This window comes from Podarcis melisellensis, assembly GCF_964234715.1.
Source record: "Podarcis melisellensis genome assembly, chromosome: 6".
NCBI classification, from domain to species: Eukaryota; Metazoa; Chordata; class Lepidosauria; order Squamata; family Lacertidae; genus Podarcis; species Podarcis melisellensis.
In genome coordinates, this window is record NC_138538.1 from 97,037,250 (window position 1) to 97,055,669 (window position 18,420).

The following is an 18,420-nucleotide window of genomic DNA, read 5'->3' on the forward strand; positions in this document are numbered from 1 at the left end:
TCATAATTTATGGAAATGTGTTGCTCGGTCACAGTGAGTAGTGTGAACATTCTGGGGGAAGGGAAGAGTCAGATTGCTTGGTAGCAATGGGAAATTACACAGCACTCAAACACACCAAAGTGAATACTGCTGCTTTGTTAACTTCACTACCAGGATTGCCAAATACATACATCTAGGAACAGTTACTGGGATTGGGAAATACCAGCTTATGCAACAATCCTGTGATTTACAGGAAGCATGACCTTTGCACTTTTCTTGTATGCGGAAGAAATAACTTGTTAGCTGACTTCCTCCTGTAGAAGTAAGTGTGCCGTGAAGTTTCTTTCCAGACACCAGACTGAGTCATGGTGCGAAGAGTGGCAATTGTTGGAGCAGGTGTGAGTGGACTGGCCTCCATCAAATGCTGCCTGGATGAAGGGCTGGAGCCAACCTGCTTTGAGAAGAGCGATGGCATCGGAGGACTGTGGCAATTCACAGTAAGTGGCATAAACTCAATTTAAAGCTTTATAGAAAGTGATGGGATTCTGCTGCTGAAATGCATGCCCAAAGCCAGGCAAGAGACAGTGGCCTTGCTTCAAAGTGGGTACAGGTGTGCATCACTAGTGTGGTAAACCTGCTGTGGAAGCATGTTTCCACATTTTGTTTTGACATTAGGCTTTTCATACTCTCCCCCTGTGTAGACTGACCATGTGGGGAAACTGGACTGTATTCACAGTTCCCACCTTTCATTTACATGCATTCATCTGAAGGTCAGAACGGAGAGTGCTGGTAAGTTACTTTCCACGCAGCTTGCGTGAGTTCTATTGACACCCCGAATGTGTAAATTAGGGGCAAGAACAGTTTGAATAACCCTGCTTCCTCCCCCACCCAAACTTCATTCAGCTACACATTTTGAATGCATGAAAATGCATGTACAATCTTTTGTTCTCCACCAGAATCAGAGGAATCCTGTTTTGTGCTTCCTTTCAGCAGACACTGGCTTTGCAAAGTCCTAACCAGTTGGAATCTGGCGGCATCACTGACCCACCTTATAGCCAAGGATTGCTAACAGAAAGTTATCAACACCCTGTCAAAACTATCACCCACAGAAGGTGGTGTGTTTTATTTGGTTGACACTAAGAGCCTAGGAAGCTGCTTTATACAAAGTGAGAACCTTGGTCCATCTATCTCAGTATTTTCTGCAGTGATTGGCAGCAGTTCTCAGATGTCAGGCCTTCTGTAGGCAAAGCAGACGGCCACTATTCTCTGACCCTTCCCCTTGTAAAGTTAGTGTTGAAACTAGTGTAATTTCGCAGTGTAAATGATTTACTCTGGCAACTTACTTACTGAGTAACTGCTACTGCCACACAGGAAACGCCTCAAAAGGGAAGAATTGGTGTTTATAGATCGGTTATGACCAACACCTCCAAGGAAATGACGTGCTTCAGTGATTTTCCGTTCCCCGAGGATTGCCCCAACTACCTGCGCCACTCTGCGCTCCTGGAGTACCTCAGGGCGTATGCGAAGCATTTCTGCCTTCTTGACTACATACGCTTCCAGGTGAGGGGAAAATTAACAGGCAGATATATTGCAAGGAGCAGGGCCAGAGAGTGCGCCATCTCTTCTAAGGCTTTCCTCCTGCATTGCAGGGGTTGGACTAGATGACCCGCAGGGTCCCTTCCTTTTCTTTTTTTTAATTTAAATTGCTTTATTCATTTTACAAATAAAAAAAATCCATAACCAAAACAAATATAAATAATGGAAAATAAAAATATAAGCTCCACAAAAAAATGACAAAGAAGGAAAGGAAAAAGAGAAAAGACAAGAAAAGAAAAGAAATAAAGAAAAAAACACAAACAACAAATATTTTTCCATTACACAAAATCATTTCTGGACTACAAACCATATTTTATATAATCTATACACAAAGTTCCTGGACAGAATTTGCCTTCATATTTCTACCCTTCACATTTTTTTCTGTTCCTCTATTGTGTCCCTTATTTGCTTTCTTTTGACTTCCCTCTAGCCCTTTGTGGTTTTTATACTGCACTTACTTTTAAGTAATCTGTATTTAATTAGTGAACAGAACTTTTATCTGTGAATTTAATCAAGGGACAACCAAGTGTTGTTGGAACCGTTTTTTGTTAGATAATTTTTAAAACAGTCCCATTCTTTTTTGACCTTATCTCCCAAGTGGTTTCTTATTAAGTCTGTCATCTTGGCAAATTCAAGGCATTCACACAGCTTCATTTGCCCTTCGTTTCTGGTTGATATTGACTCATTTTTCCAATATTTAGCTATTAATATTCTGGCTGCTGTTGTTGCATAAAGAGTGTTGTTGCACTCTTTTATTTTCTTTTGGAATGTTTACTGTTAAAATGCCTAATAAAAATGGTTCTGGTTTCTTTAGAAACATGTGTTTCAGCATTTTTTTTAGTTCTTCATATATAATGTCCCAAAATTGTTTAATTTGAGGACAAGTTCACCACATGTGGAAGAAGGTTCCTATATTTTGTTTAAACCTCCAACACTTGTTGTTATTTTTATTGATTTTAGCTAATTTACCATCTGTAGGTCATTTACATAAAGTTCTCTTTAATCAGATAGAACGGTGTAAATTTTAAATCTTTTTGCCATAATTCTGCCCATTTTTCTATTTCAGTTGGGTAGCCAAAATATTGAGCCCATTTCACCATTACTTCCTTTACTTCTTCATCTTTCAGATCCCAATCTAATAATAGTCTATGTTTTTGATAGTGTCTTTCTATTATTTAATATTAATTCTTTTTCTAGATCTGTTATCTTTGTATCCAATCCGTTTATTTTTTAATCAGATTTAATTATTTCATTTAGGTGGTAAAAGTTTTAATTGGTTTTTTTCTTCTTCTATTATTTCTTTATAGGTAGGCCAATTAGTTTCCATATTTTTCTTTTTCACTGCGATTGCCTCTAACAGAGACAACCACCAAGGGGTTTTTGGTTCTAATAGTTTTTTATTTCTTTCCCATACTGCAAAAAGCGATCTCCTTATTATATGGTTAAGGAATCCTCTATGCATTTTGATTTTATCGTATCCTAAATAACCATGCCAGCCGAACCTACTGTCCCAATTTTCAATGTCTAGTATATTGGCAGTTTTTAATATTATCCATTCTTTGAGCCATGCTAGACATGCAGCCACGTAATATAATTTAAGGTCTGGCAGAGTGAACCCTCCTCTATCTTTTACTTCCGTTAACAATTTAAACTTAATCCTCAGCTTTTTACCCTGCCAGATAAATCTTGCCAGATCTTTCTGCCAATCTTTCAAAGAATTTAACCCATTTATTATTGATATTGTTTGAAAGAGGTACAACATTTTCGGCATCATGGTCATCTTAATTGTGGCTATTCTTCCCCATAAGGACAAATTTAGCCTCCCCCAAATTTCTAATTTTTTTTTATTTCCTTCCTTGTTTTGGTATAAATATTGTTGTATAGGTTTATATTCTTTGCTGTAATCCAGATTCCTAGATATTTTGCTTTGTTATTTTTCACCCTGTCATCTTTTCTAACTCTAGTCTTTCTTGTTCTGCCATGTTTTTCACTAATAATTTGATTTTATCTTTGTTTAATTTAAAACCTGAGACCTGACCAAATTCGTTTAATTTTACCAATGTTTCTATTATACTTTCTGTTGGGTTTTCTGTCGTTATGATTAAAACATCAGCAAAAGCTTTTAATTGGTAAGATCTGCTGCCCAACCTAATTCCTTTTATTTTTGACTCCTCTCTAGTTGCTTTTAATAATGTTTCCAGTATTGTAATAAATAGAAGCGGTGATAGTGGACATCCTTGCCTGGTGTCTTTAGAAATAATAAACATTTCAGATAACTCATTATTTATTATGATTTTAGCTTTTTGGTTTCTATATATCGCATTTAACCCTTCCAACTCTACAGTTCTAATCTTGATTCTGTGCTTACATAAAACAGATTGTTTTTGCACCCTGTTTTCTTTTTAAATTTTCTTTTTAATTCTCTCATTTTACAAGAATTATCACATAGATAGAATTGCACAACAAATATAGAGCTTCAAATCACTGACTGCTCCCTGTCTCCTTCCTTCATATGTAATTATCTGTTAGGGATTTAATGCCATGCAAGCTATCACAACACCACAGTTCAAGAGGAAAACCACTTTGACCCGTGCTTTCTAGGCACAGAACAAGCAAAAGTGTGGACAAGCCTAGCGTGCATCATTTGAGTTGCTTTATTCTGTTGTGTGTTGTTTTTTTGCTTTTGCAAGACCACCGTATGCAGCATCAGAAAACACGCCCATTTCACAGCCACTGGACAATGGGTGGTTGATACGGAGACTAATGGGGAGCAGACATCGGAAATCTTTGATGGCGTAATGGTTTGCAGTGGCCACTATGCAAAGATCAATCTTCCACTGGATTCTTTCCCAGGTGCGTTTGGAATGCATTACCTGAAACAGCACATAAGCTAGTGTGATTGTGTTCCCTCTCTCCTCAGGCAAAAGAGATGTCTACTAAAATCTCAGAATATCTGGTACCTTCAGTCAAAGGAATTAACCGTGCCATGAAATCACTGATAGACAAGAGTTGCCATGTCTGATTGGTACCAGCGGTTGGCCTGTCACCAGGCAGTGGAATTTGAAGGCCATGAAGGGTGGCAGAACAGAAGGCACACCTGACCCACAGGGCACCACCCACAGGGAAGTTCTCCCATACAAGCCCTAATGAAATAATCACAAACAGCTGGTCATTACAGTTGCAAGGAGAAAGTTGCCGTCTGAATTAAGACTCCCCTTTACATTTGAGAAGTTTTGATGTTTCTGCTGGTAAATTTGAAAATGATTCTATTGTTTCCAACAGTCTCTGAAAAACTCACAAACAGGACATGAGCTTAAGGGCTTTCCTAACCCTTTTTTATCCCCAGCATGCAGTAGTCCGAGATATACTGCATCTGAACATGAAGGTTCCATTTAGCTTTTATGGATGACAGCTATTGACAGACCATGGATTATTATTTTTTAAATCCTCTGTGAGAACTTGAGAGTCTCCTTGTTCCATCAGTCCAAGAATCTGGAGAGTTGAATTCAGATGGTACTCAGAGGTATCTTGCCTTGGAGTTTCCCCTTAGCCTTTGATACATGGATATAATAAGATGGCAGCATACATCCGGCACTGTGCTGAGCAGCAGCTAAGGAGAGGGGGGGGGGCTATTATCCAGTGGGAAATCTCTTGGGAAATAAGGGTATAAAAGCATTTCCTTCTTTTCCCCCCTCAGGGATTGAAAACTTCAAAGGTCGCTACTTCCATAGCTGGGAATACAGAGATCAAAAAGGGTTTGAAGGGCAAAAAGTCCTTGTAGTTGGTGCTGGCAACACTGGAGGGGACCTTGCGGTAGAGATCAGCCGCACAGCTGCAAAGGTACCACCATCCTTTATGGACAAATAAGTGCTGAGCTTATTTCAGTCTTGAGTGGGAGATAAATCACATCATCACCCTGGAGCAATAACAAGAATAGCATATTTATAGAGTGCTTTCAAGTTTAGCCCTTACAACAGCCCTTTTAAGGTGGTTTTTAATTATTTTTACCAATAATTTTGTTGTTTTTGTGTTTTTGTAAACTGCTTTGAGGGTGGTGGTAGTTGTTTTTACAATCAAGTGCTGTAGAAATTTTATGGGGGGGACTAACTAACAGCCTTGTAAGGTAGAGCATTATTATTATTATTCCCATGTTACAAATGGGAATAGGTGTGTTGAGGTTGAAAGAAGCAGCTTGCTTAAGTCTACTTAGTGGGTTCGTGGTAAAGGCAAGATTTTAACTAGGGACTCCTTGACTCATGACGGTTCCCATCTCTTAGCCACTGTGCTTCACAGCCAACCATGGTGTGCATTGTCCGGAATTTGCATATACTTCAAATTTTAGTCATCACTACCACTCGGGGCCAAGGCTTGTTATGATTATGGCAAATTCAAATATTTCTCAATGGGAAACCATTGAGAAATATTTGTCCCATCCTGTCCCCACTCAGAAACTGCATTGGGAGGGAAGCCTGCATTGGTGCCAATGGAAGCTTCTCAGCTGATAAGATGCAGGTGGCACTGTAGTCTAAGTCACCAAGCCTCTTGAGCTTGCCAGTTCAGATCTGTGTGATGGGATGACAGCACTTAATCTTTAACTTTTTTACCTCTCAGCTGATGTAGATAGAAGCTGGGGAGGGTAATTTTCATTTGGAACATAGCATGGAGGAGGGGTGGATTACTCTCTCCCTCCCCATTCCCTGTGGTCCATCTCAAACTTCCAACCCAACCCTAGAGCTATTTACATCCTTTTTAAAAGTACTTGTTAAAAGTGTTCACATAAGGAAATGGAGTTTCCCTTGGCCCTTACACTCTGTGTTTTGATCTTGATCAGCCTCTCCCAGCTTAGTGCCTTCCAGGTATTATGGACTACACCTCCCTTCAGCCCAGCCACTATGACCAGTGGCCATGTCCACACCACAGCTTGTTTCTTAAGGGTGCTGGGAATCATAGCTCTGTGAAGCTACAGTTCCCAGGATCCTTTGTGGGGAGCCATGTGCTTTTCTTGTATGGTGCAAATGTTGGCTGGAGGTCACCAGGTTGGGGATGGCTGATCTAAATGATCTTCAAGGCAGCTTGTTGTTGTTGTTAGAAATTACTGTATATACTGTACTGCCCTATACCCAAAGGTATCAGGGCAGTTCACATCAAATATCACAGTATATAAAGTAAAAACAATAACCCAATAATATCTCCCCCCAAAGATCCACATTTTAAAAGAGTATGGGATGTTATAATAATAATAATAATAATAATAATAATAATAATAATAATAATAATAATAATAATAATAATAATAATTTATTATTTATACCCCGCCCATCTGGCTGGGCCTCCCCAGCCACTCTGGGCGGCTTCCATAAAAACCAAAAATACAGTAAAATCACACGTTAAAAACTTCCCTGAACAGGGCTGCCTTAAGATGTCTTCTGAATGTCAGGTAGTTGTTTATCGCTTTGACATCTGCTGGAAGGGCGTTCCACAGGGTGGGCGCCACTACCGAGAAGGCCCTCTGCCTGGTTCCCTGTAGCTTTGCTTCTCGCAATGAGGGAACCGCCAGAAGGCCCTCGGTGCTGGACCTCAGCGTCCGGGCAGAATGATGGGGGTGGAGACGCTCCTTCAGGTATACTGGACCGAGGCCGTTTAGGGCTTTAAAGGTCAGCACCAACACTTTGAATTGTGCTCGGAAACGTACCGGGAGCCAATGTAGGTCTTTCAAGACCGGTGTTATATGGTCTCGGCGGCCGCTCCCAGTCACCAGTCTAGCTGCCGCATTCTGGATTAGTTGTAGTTTCCGGGTCACCTTCAAAGGTAGCCCCACGTAGAGCGCATTGCAGTAGTCCAAGCGGGAGATAACCAGAGCATGTACCACTCTGGCGAGACAGTCCGTGGGCAGGTAGGGTCTCAGCCTACGTACCAGATGGAGCTGGTAAACAGCTGCCCTGGACACAGATTTGACCTGTGCCTCCATGGACAGCTGTGAGTCCAAAATGACTCCCAGGCTGTGCACCTGGTCCTTCAGGGGCACAGTTACCCCATTCAGGACCAGGGAATCCTCCACACCTGCCCACCTCCTGTCCCCCAGAAACAGTACTTCTGTCTTGTCAGGATTCAACCTCAATCTGTTAGCCGCCATCCATCCTCCAACCGCCTCCAGACACTCACACAGGATCAGCTTACAGCAGAGTATCTTGGTGGTGGGACATGATCTTCTGCACTCTGGTACTGCTTCCACCACTGTCCTTAAGTATCATGTCAGGAAGCACCAGATGTGATGCTTCTCCTCACAGAGGCCAGATGGAATGTGCTTTCGGCTTGATTTTTGTTGGTGGGGTAGCTAAGAGGAGAAAGGTGGTCTCTGAGCCTCTCCCCAGCTCTCTGGCGCTTCTGCCACTTTAAGGGGCCTGTAGAGAGCCCATTTGTTGCATTCCCTAGTCTGCACACCCTTCCACTTTTAGTTCCAATGTTGCTGCATTATTGCCCTCTAGAGGGGCATTTGCATTTCAACATTTGTGCTATAAAAAGTTGAAGTACTGTATTTCAGCAGGAAATTACGGGGCATGCACTGATTGGAACAAACAGTATTGAAAGCAGGATGACATATAACTGCCCCATACTATCAGGAGCACAAATACTCATGAATGCACAATGAAAAGGACATACGGAATGGCTCTTGGTATGATCTTGGTCTCCTGCTTCATCATCTCATGGCTATTTCCTGAGGAGTTACTTTTGCTATTAAGATAATGATATTGTGTGAGCACTATCAAAAGGAGCTGGCCAGCCTTTGGGCCTTGGTCTCTTTGCCACTCCATCAGACCAGTTCTCACATGCTCTCAAATCATCTGCCAGGCAGTCGGCAGCACCCTAAGGATATGCTTCTTCACTTTGAATCCTCTTCAGGTCTTCCTCAGCACCAGAAGCGGAGCATGGGTGGTAAGTCGCATTTCAGAAGCTGGCTGGCCCGTTGACATGGCCTGGACAACTCGCTTTTATGGGTTAATTGAAAAGCTGCTTCCAGAAGGCACCATAAACAAGCTAATGGCAAAGAAGATGAATCGATGGTTTAACCATGAGAACTATGGCTTGATCCCTGTTAAAAGGTAATCTTCTGAATTAAGAATGTGCAAACAAGAATGGCCTGCTTACAGAAACTGAAGTTTCTGAGATTAGCATTCTTAAGTAGTAATTAACCTCAATGGGTGGACAGTATCTATTGGGAGGGGGGATTCATTTCCCAATGCATTTTGAGCAAATTTCTCTTCTTCAGCATCACTAGCCACAGTTGTCAAGGCACATACATATTGTCAAGGAGCTCACTTCTTGTTTCTATGAGTTACTTCTACAAAGAAGATCATTTTGCTGAAAGCTCACTGCAACAGTGCACAGTAACTATCTATATGCTAGAGTGTGATTCTTGTCATACGAAGCTTTGCTGGATTTTCGTGTCTAAGGCATTGAAGTACCCTTCAGTGCCTTGGACACGAAAATCCAGCAAAGCTTCGTATATCAAGAATGAGTGTTAGAGCCAGTGCGAAAGGAGCACTGGCTTCTTGTAAGCCGTGGGAAAGGCATGCAGAGGACCCAGCCTCAGGCACAGACACAGCCTTTCCTCCAACCCCTTAGAATGAGTCTTTCCCCTCCATGTTCTCATGAAGGTACCACGGAGTGCTTGCCAGTCCTTTCTTTCCCGCAAGTATCACTCCAAGGAAAGTCCAACGGTGAGTCGAAGAATGTAAAGAGCTTCACAAAGCAGGTCCAAGCAGCAGCATTAGCAAAAAGTGTCCGACAGTTTTACTATCAAAATATTTATGATAACTGGGGAAGGTGGCGGCCTGGCAGCATCTGCCTCTACTGAACCATCAAATCCCAAACAGGGATACCTGCTGTGGTGGATGACCCTTGCTCCTAAAGGCGGGGCTAAAATTAAAGGGTCCAGGAACTCAGACCAGAACAAATTTCATAAAATCATACACACACGTTACAAAAACAAAACTATACAAGAGAGAAAAACTTCAAATAATTACACAGATAAAAATGGCTCAGAAGGTAAGAAAACAAGAAACACTATCTTATACAGCTAATTAACACAAACACTTACACTTAAATCTCAGCAGGCTGAGCAATGGAAGAAGATGCTGTCAAAAGCCCAAATAGACGCTGACCTCAGCTTGGTTGGCTGCTGAGAGCTCCCACCAATTCAGGTTTTATGAGAACTTATCGACTACGGGCATTCACCTCCTCCACCCAGTTGCCTGGCGGCTTCATCATATATCTTGAGGCGGCAGCTGAAAACATTCATCTATAATAATAATAATAACAACAACAGTTTACAGTTAGGCCCAAATTAAAATAACTGCCAACCCCAACTAAACATTTAACCAACCCCAACCCAAACAGAGGACCCAAAATTAAAACTGTTTAAAACATTTTAAAACATTTTAGCCAAATTGCTCCAACCCAAGTTGTTCTGGCAATGTCCCTCTGGCTTCGCAGGAGCCTCTTTGGGCTGTTCAGGATAAGTGCTGGCCCCGCCCTCCAGGCCAGGGGGAAATGGACCTTGCAGCAGGGAGCAGGTCCTTCTACCATACACACGGCAGCAGCATCAATGTCCCTCTGGCTCCCCATAACCAGGCCTTGAGCTGACTAGACAATCTATGGTCTTTATATATGTTTGTGGGGCGCTATTGGTTTATTTTGTTTTATTACATCTTTTGTATTCCCATTTTGTATTTTTATGCTGTGAGCCGCCCTGAGATCTTCAGATAAAGGGTGATATGCAATTCTAACAAAGAAATAAATAAATTCCATGTATCTGCTCCTTCCTCCTCAGAGATCAGACCCTCCAAGTGTCCATATTTCCCAGAGACATCCCTGATTTAGAGAAGCCGTCCTGGTTTCTGATTGGGTCCCAGAATGTCACACTTTTCCTTAGGATGTCCCTATTTTTTTGGATAAATGTTGGAGGGTATGAGAGATTCAACTTGTAGAGGTCAGCGGTAGGGAGGAAACCAGAAGAATGCTTGTACACACCAACAACATATTTAACAGGCATGCCTATCATATCTCAGTGGCATAGTAGGAATTGTCCTTGGTAAAGAGGGACAGCTGGTGGTCACATATGGACTAATGGTGTTTCTTTCCACTTTCCGCTATTTAGCAATTCATGGAGATCTTTAATTTTGAATGATGAGCTGCCTAGCTGTATCCTTTGTGGAACTGTGACAGTCAAGCCAAATGTGAAGAGGTTTACGGACATCTCTGCCATCTTTGAAGATGAAACAGTAGAAGAGAATATAGACACGGTCATCTTTACAACTGGCTACTCTGCCACATTTCCCTTCCTGGAAGAGTCTCTGCGTGATGCTTGCAGGAGCAGCACATCTCTGTATAAGCACATCTTTCCTCCTCACCTAGAAAAGCCCACGTTGGCTTTCGTTGGCTTTATAGCATTAGCTGGACCCATTCTGCCAGCAGTGGAACTTCAGGCACGTTGGATCACAAGGGTATTTAATGGTATGAATGAATAATTTTATTGTCATTTTCCAGTTTACACCAAGGGGAAGCACAACAACGTTTAACAATGAAACAGCAATTGTAAGAAGGTATGAAGGAGAGGAAATGGTTGGCACTCCTCCTACGCTGTGACCTGCTGAGGCGAACATCAGATCGGGCACCACTCCTGCTTTGCATAAGGATGGGGTAGACATAGGATTAATTGGAGTAATTTGGCCTTTAAATAGTTTCATGTGTGCCAGATTAAAAACTAAAACTCAAATAAGAACCCTGCTGGGTTGAACCAAGGACTCATCTGGTCCAACATCCTGTTCCCACAGTAGCCAACCAGACGCCCACGGGAAGCTCACACGTAGGACCTGGGTGCAACAGCAACTAGTACAGGGGTAGAGATCAGTCCTTTTCATCTCCATGCACAACACTGTCATCAAAAGTTACAGTATATAAGGCTTCAGCAGTTTTTCAAAAGTTAGGTTGCATTCCTCCTATAGAACAGAATTTCTTCAGTCTTGTGTGAAGAGTTTCTAAAATTTGCTGGACTGGGGTTGGGAGTTGTGGTGGCCAGAAAGGCATTTTGAATCCCACCCCCCTCTAATTTGTTTGTACTTCTGAAAACCTTGGGTTCCCCTCAGAGCTGCAGACAATTTTTTTTGCATGTGTGTGGATGATGTCATATGTGGACTATATGCTACCACAACATCTAATTAGGATTCATCTCAGAGTTACACAACCATCACAGTGTGGACTTTAGATTCCTCAAGCCTGACAGGCCATCTCTCACTAAAGGCAACTTGAATCAAAGCAGCAAGTGTACTTTCCTTTTATTGGCTGAAATACAGAAGTTCATATTTGTCATTTTCTTTCTCATACTCAGGGTCAAGTGAACTCCCTCCAATGAGCAGACTGATCAGTGAAGTTGCTAAAAGGAAGAATGCACTCCTTAAAAAGTATGAAATGCTATATATTATTGTGCATGTTGTATGACTGTAATCATTCAGGGCTTATCCACACTTACCTTTTGCTGTGCTTTTTCCATACAAAGGTCCATGCTTTAATGCTCTGTGTGCAAGCGTTTTCCTCCCCCCCCAAAAAAACCCCCCTGCTCTTTAAAGCTGAATCAGGGCAAACACCAATCTGGGTTTTCCATGGATTGCTGTTTGCTCCAATTGAGCTTTAAAGAGCAGGTTTTTTGCAGGCCTGGAAAGAGTGGAGGAAAGGCAAGTGGACCACAAAAGTGGTCATCCCCTTGGTCTTTTAAAATTGTAGAGCCTCCAAACTAACATTGCTTTATTCCATTGGCCCCTACATCTATAAGTTTGATTTTTGTTGTATCCAATTACTAGTTTTTCTACCTTTTAATGATATTCCTACCATTGCACAAAACCATGGCCTGCTGTGTTGTTCTTAAGCTGTTCATGTTTCTCTATGTCATAGTCCATTTTTTGGATCCATAACCCATCAGAGGCAATATGCACATAATGAACACTTTAACTTGCAAATCTAACAAAATCTAAGAATGGCACACCTTAAAACAATGGCTTGATTTTGGGAGTGGAGAAAGACTTGTTTGTTTCCCAATCAACTTTAATTGCACCACCTGAATTTGCTGATATGTGTCTGAATAAAAAAACAGTAGCACTCTAGAAGAGCCCTGAGTGGGGGGAAATATACAGAACTGAGAATTTAATGGCAGAAAAGAAGAAGATGCCATAAGCCTGTGGAGTGCTTTGCTCATGCACTCATGGGAGGTTCAGAGATGAAGGATATCAGGCACCTCCCTCCCCAGATATTTGCTGCTACCCCATTTACCCATTTTCAGAAACAACATGCTAAGGTCCCATACAACATGGGTTAAATTTTTAGAAACCTTCAGGTGGTTAAAGAGACCTCCTTCACTTTTTGCTGCTCCTGCTCTGATTGGCTGTTCTCTAGAAGTTTTTCATCCATGAAAATAGTGCCATCGTGTGGTTAAAGAAGAGTTTCCACCATACTTGAATTCCCAGTCTTTGTCCGGCCACTGAGCAGAAAATACATGGTCATCATTATCATCCTTGTGCCGGATTTGGCCATAAGGAGCAGTAATTTATTTGTCAGGAGCAAGATGAGAAAAAAGAGCAGATAGTCTTCCTCTCCTTTCCTTTTTTGATTCCTTTAGGCTAAAATGTTGTGGGTGAGAAATGGGGGAATGGCAGCATTGTCAATAATTCCATTATTCCATTCCAAGAAACAGATGACCAGACTTCTCACCTGAACCCAGATGCTGAACCTAATGCAGTGAACTACATTTGGCATCAAACAGGAAGAAGTTCATTTGCTGTTCAGACAAATATCAGAAAGGCATTCAAGCTGCACCCTCACAAACTGGGCCACTGGGACAGTCTGGGCAGCTCTGTTAAAGCTGCCACAACCCTTCGCACTATACTTCTGAGCAATATTCTCAGTATTTGCTTATGTGACCTGGGACTCACCTACATTAGTAAAGATACAGCGATTTGAATGTGCTATAAACATACAACACCAGATGGCACCAGAGAGCAGAAAATTTTAAAACACGGTTTTCCATAGAGATTTCTTTCTTTTGTTATGATGATCTAATTTCTGACTTACTTAAAGCGCCCCCCCTCCCAGTTTTCTTACCATGGAGGGTTACTACTACCACCACCACTCCTCCTACTACTACTACTAATAATAATAATTTCATTTCTATACCGCTTTATATTTTAAAGAAAAAAATCTGAAAGTTTATGCACATTTAATACATTAAAGCATCAAATAAAACAATCCAGAATAAAACAAATTCAAGCTTCAAGGAAAATCTTTCAGATCCTTCTCCAAGGGACATTTTGCTTTCCCTGTATTTATTTACCTACTTAATTTATATAGCTGCCTCATAGCAGAAGTACGGTAGGGAGCCAGTGTGCTGTAGTGGTTAGAGTGTTGGACTAGGACCTGAGAGGCCAGGAAGCTCACTGGGTGAGCAGCTGGAATACTGCAGAACCAAAAGAGGGAGGTAAAAAAAAAAGCTTCATCAAAAGCAAGCCAGGGGCTTCAGCATGGCCCCTACGCTAATGGGCTTTACTTACCCCATTGAATTAGAAAAGAATTCAATAAACTGGTGGACCTCTGGGTTCCATTTGATGCCAGTGTTTTCATCCTTTTTTGATTCTATGATATCAGCAGCATGTCTGATTAGCTCCATGGCATCCTAACATGATTACATTTAGCAGTGGTCTCTGATTGACTAGGATAACTAGAGAAGGAATGATAAAGAGACATAGCAGTCACTGAAGCAACAGCATAGGCTGAAAAAACAGCCTTCTAAAATTGCTATTTTTGAGACAAAGATCAAATTGGAAAATACTTGGCATAATGCTGTTGAAATTTGTTGGTGAGCACCTGGGTTCAAATTATTTCCTCAGCCATCAAGGCAATGGGCAAGTTGCTCCTCTCAGCTTAACTACTAGAAAAAATGACAAGTAAGGTTCTCCAGCATGTTGCCCCCACCTCCAGCCCCCCATGACACTGGGCCCTGCCTCTTCTGCCCCCAACATTCCTGTGTTTTCCTCCTAGAAAGTAAGGGGAAATGTCTGTGCGTGTTATGGAGGGAATGCCCACGGGTGGCGGGGGGGAGCTCCTCCGTGGCTCGCTTTGAAACAGCAAAGCGGGAGAAGAGCCACTGAGTGGGGAGGAGAGAGGGACAGAGAGCCTGCTTGCTTCAAAGGAGCAAAGCGGGAGAGGAGAGGAGCCGCTTACGCGAGTGTAAGCGGCTCCTGTCCGGTTGGCTCCTTTAAAGCAAGCAGGCTCTCTGTCCCTCTCTCCTCCCCACTCAGCTCGCTAAATAGCATTATTAGCAGCATCCTTCTCCACATACCCCATGCCTGCTCCTTGTCCCTTGAGTGCTTTTCCTTCCCTCCCCACTTAAAACGTGGTTACAAAGCACGGATCCACATGGATCCTCAGGATTTTTGCATTGGGCTACTCCAAACTCACTGTCAGATCACATGTCTGTGGCCACAGCATGAACCACAAAAATCATACATTCACTGTTTCGTTTAGAATTTTTTTTTCTTGTTTTCCTCCTCTAAAAACTATGTGTGTGTTATGGTCTCGTGCGTGTTATAGAGCGAAAAATACGATACTGTAGTTAGAAGCCTTTGTGTTACATTACCCAAGTTCCCAGTCTTGAGTAGGCTTCAAATTGCCTCCAGCCTCCACACTAAAGCAAGGAAGCATCAGAGGAGAGGAGAGGGCCTACCTGGTGCGCAGGACACAAGGGGGCGGAGCTGGTCCATGCACACACCCCGCCCCCTAGGTATCTTGAAGGCTCATGTGATCAGACTGAGTAGTACTACAGTCACCTCTGTGGGGAGGGGAGGGGGGGCTACAAGACAGGTGAATTGTGCTTACTGGGCCTTAGAAGCTTGACACTCTTCCCATTTCTTTTCCACTCTAGGGGTATTACTGATATTTCCAGCAAGAAAGACAAAACCAGGATAAGATTCGTCTCCTACATGGATGAAATTGCTGCTTGCCTAGGTGTGAAGCCCAATGTGCCATTGCTTTTCCTATCAGACCCCAAACTAGCCTGGATGGTTTTCTTTGGCCCCTGCACTTCTTATCAGTACCGCCTGACTGGACCTGGAAAGTGGAGGGAAGCCAGAGGTGCAATCCTGACCCAGTGGGACCGAGTTCTAAAGCCCCTGAAGACACGGGTCGTAGAAGACTCTCCCCAACCTGCTACAGTTCCCCCCTGGCTTAAAGCCCTTGCCCTGCCCACATTTCTGGGGGCCGCCTTGATCATTCTTAAATACCTGCCTCCTGCATAGCTACCAAGAACAAATGGATGGCGTGTATTAAATTCGTTTCATGTTTAGTGGGTTAAGCATTGTTCACAATGCCTGGTCACACCAGTCTTGAAAAATTACTCGTGACCCAGAGAAACCATGTGCAGAGAGTCAGGCACACACACTGGAGCTGTTCTTGTATTTTGTGGGTCCTGTAGGCTTGGGGAAATGATATTATAAACTTAGCATATAGTTTGACTGGATAAATGTGAAGTCTTTATTTCCCAATTATTGTTTAATTGTGAGGGTGATCTCTGTGTTGTAACAGTGTAGTCAGAGAATAGTTTACTGCCATGGTTCCCAACGTGGGGCCCACACAGGGCTGTAGCTGGGGGTGTGTGAGGTGGGGCCCCGCCAGGGGCGCAGGCGATGGGTGTGTGTGTAAAATAGGCTAAAAATATGTCCATAAATATTGATTATTGCCTCATAAGAAATGGTTTTACATAGAGGGTGAATTGAATGGGGGGCTTTGAAGGAGAGACGGAAAGAAGAGCTAATTTGTCTGTAGCTAGGGGGCACAATCTGGACAGTTCTGCCAGGGGTGTAAGATCACCTACCTACAGCTCTGGGCACACGCCCCACAGGGGGGCAATTTGATTTTTATGGGGGGCAATTTGAGAGTGAGTTATTAACAGTGAGAGGACGCGGGTGGCGCTGTGGGTTAAACCACCGAGCCTAGGACTTGTGGATCAGAAGGTCAGCGGTTCGAATCCCTGTGATGGAGTGAGCTCCCGTTGCTCGGTCCCTGCTCCTGCCCACCTAGCAGTTCGAAAGCACATCCCACCTCCGGCGGGAAGGTAAACGGCATTTCCGTGCACTGCTCTGGTTTAGGTGTTCCATTGCATCAGAAGCAGCTTAGTCCTGCTTGCCACATGATCCGGAAAAACTGCCTGTGGACAAACACCGGCTCCCTCGGCCAGTAAAGTGAGATGAGCGCCGCAACCCCAGAGTCGTTTGTGACTGGACTTAACTGTTAGGGGTCCTTTACCCTTTTTTTTTAAATTAACAGTGAATGGCCTTTTAGGCTGCCTCCATGTGAATAGGAGTTCACTTTTTGAATAATAAGAATTATATGTCACAGTGGGGGGGGGAGGGAAGGCATCAGGATTTAGAGGTGCTTAGGTGGGGCATGGCCCCCCAAAAAGGTTGGGAACCACTGGTTTACTGGGAAATGAGTTTCACTGTATTCAGTGAGTAAGGGGGGCTTTTGAACTGCAGCGGGAATGTTTGTTTCGTATAGGCCATGTGGCACAGTAAAATTGTTGACCTATGAGGAAACAAATCTGGAGACAGCAGCAGTTCATCTGACACTCCTTATAGCTTTGATCTTCTGCAACCTTCTCCTCAGGTCAGATAGAGCACGGGGTGTTAGTGTGCAATCTTTTCTTCCTTGGCCTTCAATTCTTTCAAAAGGCAGCAGATTTTAGCTGTAACAAATACATATGTCACTTCATAGTTATAGTTTAGAATGCTCCAATCTAGCTTCGTTTGAGAATAAATATCTGCAGGCACTAGTAAAGTCAGCACTTTCTATTCTTCTACAAGTACAGGCAGCTCCCCGTTCAATATGTGTGTGACTGTGTATACGCGCATCGTGCAGAACCTGGAAGTAACCTGGAAACATCATAAAGCCAGCCCGGAAGAAACATCACTAAAAGGGGTGGGGCAGGGCAGGAGCAGAACGGGGGGTGGGGGTGGTTTGCAGGCTTTTTCATTGGTTTTCGATTATATGTGATTTCACCAACGTGTGTGGTGCCTCAGAACGTAACCCCCATTTAAATGGGGGGCTGCTTGTAAACTACAAATGAGATCACATTTTCATGCTCTATGGGAGAATCACAGGCATTTGTTTTCTGTTTTTTATAATAATTTTTATTGGTTTTCAATTACAATCCAATAATAGCCTCATTATAACAATACCAATTTATAATACAATTATTAATACCAATCATTCAAATACCACATTATACAATTTAGATAAGGTGGCCTCCCATGTGCTAGAATTGATGGCTTGATTGCTTGCTTTATTTTTGCATTCCAAAATCATCTTAATTTCCATTGCATTCCAGTCATAATATTAATCCCTTGTACAACAACTGCAATATTAATAACTTCTATTCGTGTTGACACATTAAATGTTTTATAAAGCTACAAGTGAGGCACTCAGGCTATATCCTTGTTCTTCCAGTGTGTGGCAATTATTCTGTCCGTGGTGTTCCTCCTGTCCTTGTTAAATGTTATGTCTATCTTTTCCCCGGTTGTTGCTGTTACTCATCATGCCTTAGGCAGAGCTGATATCTCATTGTTGTTCCAGAAATTTATCCATCGGTCTGTCCCGTGCTTCATTGTTTTGCAACTTTAACAACAGTTGCAAAAGTCACTCTGTCCCAATAAATAATCTGTTTTCACCATTTTTCCTCTCAGCCTGGGAAGAAGAGTGGTTTGTCGAACTGCAGATGACTCAGTAACGAACCTTATCAGTTCCTTG

The 18,420-nt window shown here is 42.7% G+C and overlaps 1 protein-coding gene across 1 annotated transcript; it reads left to right on the plus strand.

Annotated features, from left to right (window-relative positions):
- Window positions 1-267: 267 nt before the first annotated feature.
- On the plus strand, window positions 268-16,139 carry LOC309371961 (dimethylaniline monooxygenase [N-oxide-forming] 4-like). Its single transcript, XM_081915113.1, has 8 exons — window positions 268-476; window positions 1,351-1,539; window positions 4,266-4,428; window positions 5,273-5,415; window positions 8,476-8,675; window positions 10,733-11,088; window positions 11,963-12,035; window positions 15,542-16,139. The coding sequence occupies exons 1-8, from the start codon at window positions 345-347 to the stop codon at window positions 15,912-15,914; spliced, it is 1,629 nt and encodes a 542-aa protein (XP_081771239.1). The 5' UTR covers window positions 268-344; the 3' UTR covers window positions 15,915-16,139.
- Window positions 16,140-18,420: the final 2,281 nt, after the last annotated feature.